General features: G+C 36.4%; 1 protein-coding gene across 2 annotated transcripts in view; it reads right to left on the bottom strand.

The window, feature by feature from the left end:
* ATP6V1A (ATPase H+ transporting V1 subunit A) overlaps positions 1–1,548 on the bottom strand; it is a 62,814-nt gene that overhangs the window by 10,968 nt on the left and 50,298 nt on the right. For both annotated transcript variants that reach the window (XM_003797705.3, XM_023517818.1), the window contains one exon: positions 253–456. In XM_003797705.3, coding sequence (XP_003797753.1) covers positions 253–456 — 204 coding nt within the window. The remainder of the gene's footprint in view (positions 1–252; positions 457–1,548) is intronic.

Genomic DNA, 1,548 nt, shown 5'->3' with positions numbered 1-1,548 from the left:
CCACAACGCCCGGCTATTTTTTGGTTGCAGCCGTCATTGTTGTTTGGCGGGTCCGGGCTGGGGATTCGAACCCGCCACCTTAGGTGTAGGTGGCTGGCGCCTTAGCCGGTTGAGCTATAGGCGCCGAGCCTATAAAAATATTTTTAATAAATACTTAACTTTGCTAAGCAAGAATGTATCTTGGTTATCTGTGTTTATTTAACATTCCACTGTGACACACAGATCTATCCTCCATGAGATTTGTCAACTCACCTTTCCCACAAGCTGTACAATTTCAGCCAAGTCTTCTTCTTCTTGCAGAATCTCCTTCGCTTTGGTCCTCAGAGGAACAAACTCTGTGAAGTGTTTGTCATAGTACTCGTCCAAGGCACGCGTGTACTTGCTGTAGCTTATAAGCCAATTGACAGAAGGGAAATGCTTACGTTGAGCTAATTTCTTATCTAAGCCCCAGAACACCTTATAAAAAACAAACAAACAAAAACTCAGTAAGTTTTTGTAAAAAACTAAAGTTAAAAAAATTGAAGTATACATATATTATTTATTTTTCCTGTACTATATTCTATATACAATCCTATAATTTGTTGGTCAAATCACATACCAAGTATAATAGAAATAGGATAAATATCTTAGTAAATGTCAATTAAAAATGTAGCCCTTTCATTTTTAGGGTGGGTAACACCTACAAACCAAATTCAAAGTCTATCTGAATTTCCTTAATAGTATGTCAAATCTGATAGTAAAAAGGACAATTAATTGATACTTCAGAAGATTATTAAGGTACAATATAAACAGATGAACCCCAAAAGTTTTCTTTAGATGGAATAGACACTTCACTCGGATTAGAAACTGCTAACATTCTGATTAATTTCAGTTCTCTGGCCTGGTGCGGTGGCTTACGCCTGTAATCCTAGCACTCTGGGAGGCTGAGGCAGGTGAATCGCTTGAGCTCATGTGTTTGAGACCAGCCTGAGCAAGAGTGAGACCCTATTTCTACTAAAAATGAAAAATTGAGACAAGAGGCTCACTTGAGCCAAAAAGTTTGAGGTTGCTGTGAGCTATGACACCATAGCACTCTACCAAGGGCAACAAAGTAAGACTCTGTCTCAAATAAACAGATAAATGAAATAAAATAAACTTAAAAAAATAAATCCAGTTGCCTACTATTAAGAGCCAATCCAATAAGATCCGACAGTAATTTTTCTGAAGCTAAACATTCACATATATTTTATGCATTCCTAACTTTTATTTCCCCACAATTTAAAAGTCAAATTTTAGCAAATGTTAAAGACCTTGAGAATTGTAAATTTAGCCTCTGCCATTGCTTTTTATCTGATACTGACAGAAAGATGGGTAAATATTTCATTTTCCCACAAAACAAAACATATACATATCATTTTCTTTTTCCTTTTTTTTAAAAACTATAACTCTGATTTGTAGACACCTTTTATTTAGGCTTCTTTCAATGACGAATCTGGTTAGCCATCCACTAAAATTCATACCTTATCCCTGGGAAGCAACTGCCTGTGTTGAAACTGCATTTCTCGGCTC

This window comes from Otolemur garnettii, unplaced genomic scaffold (genome assembly GCF_000181295.1).
Source record: "Otolemur garnettii isolate 467f Iridium unplaced genomic scaffold, OtoGar3 scaffold00122, whole genome shotgun sequence".
NCBI lineage: Eukaryota > Metazoa > Chordata > Mammalia > Primates > Galagidae > Otolemur > Otolemur garnettii.
The sequence above is the reverse complement of the archived record's forward strand: the minus strand, read 5'-3'. Positions and strand labels throughout refer to the sequence as shown.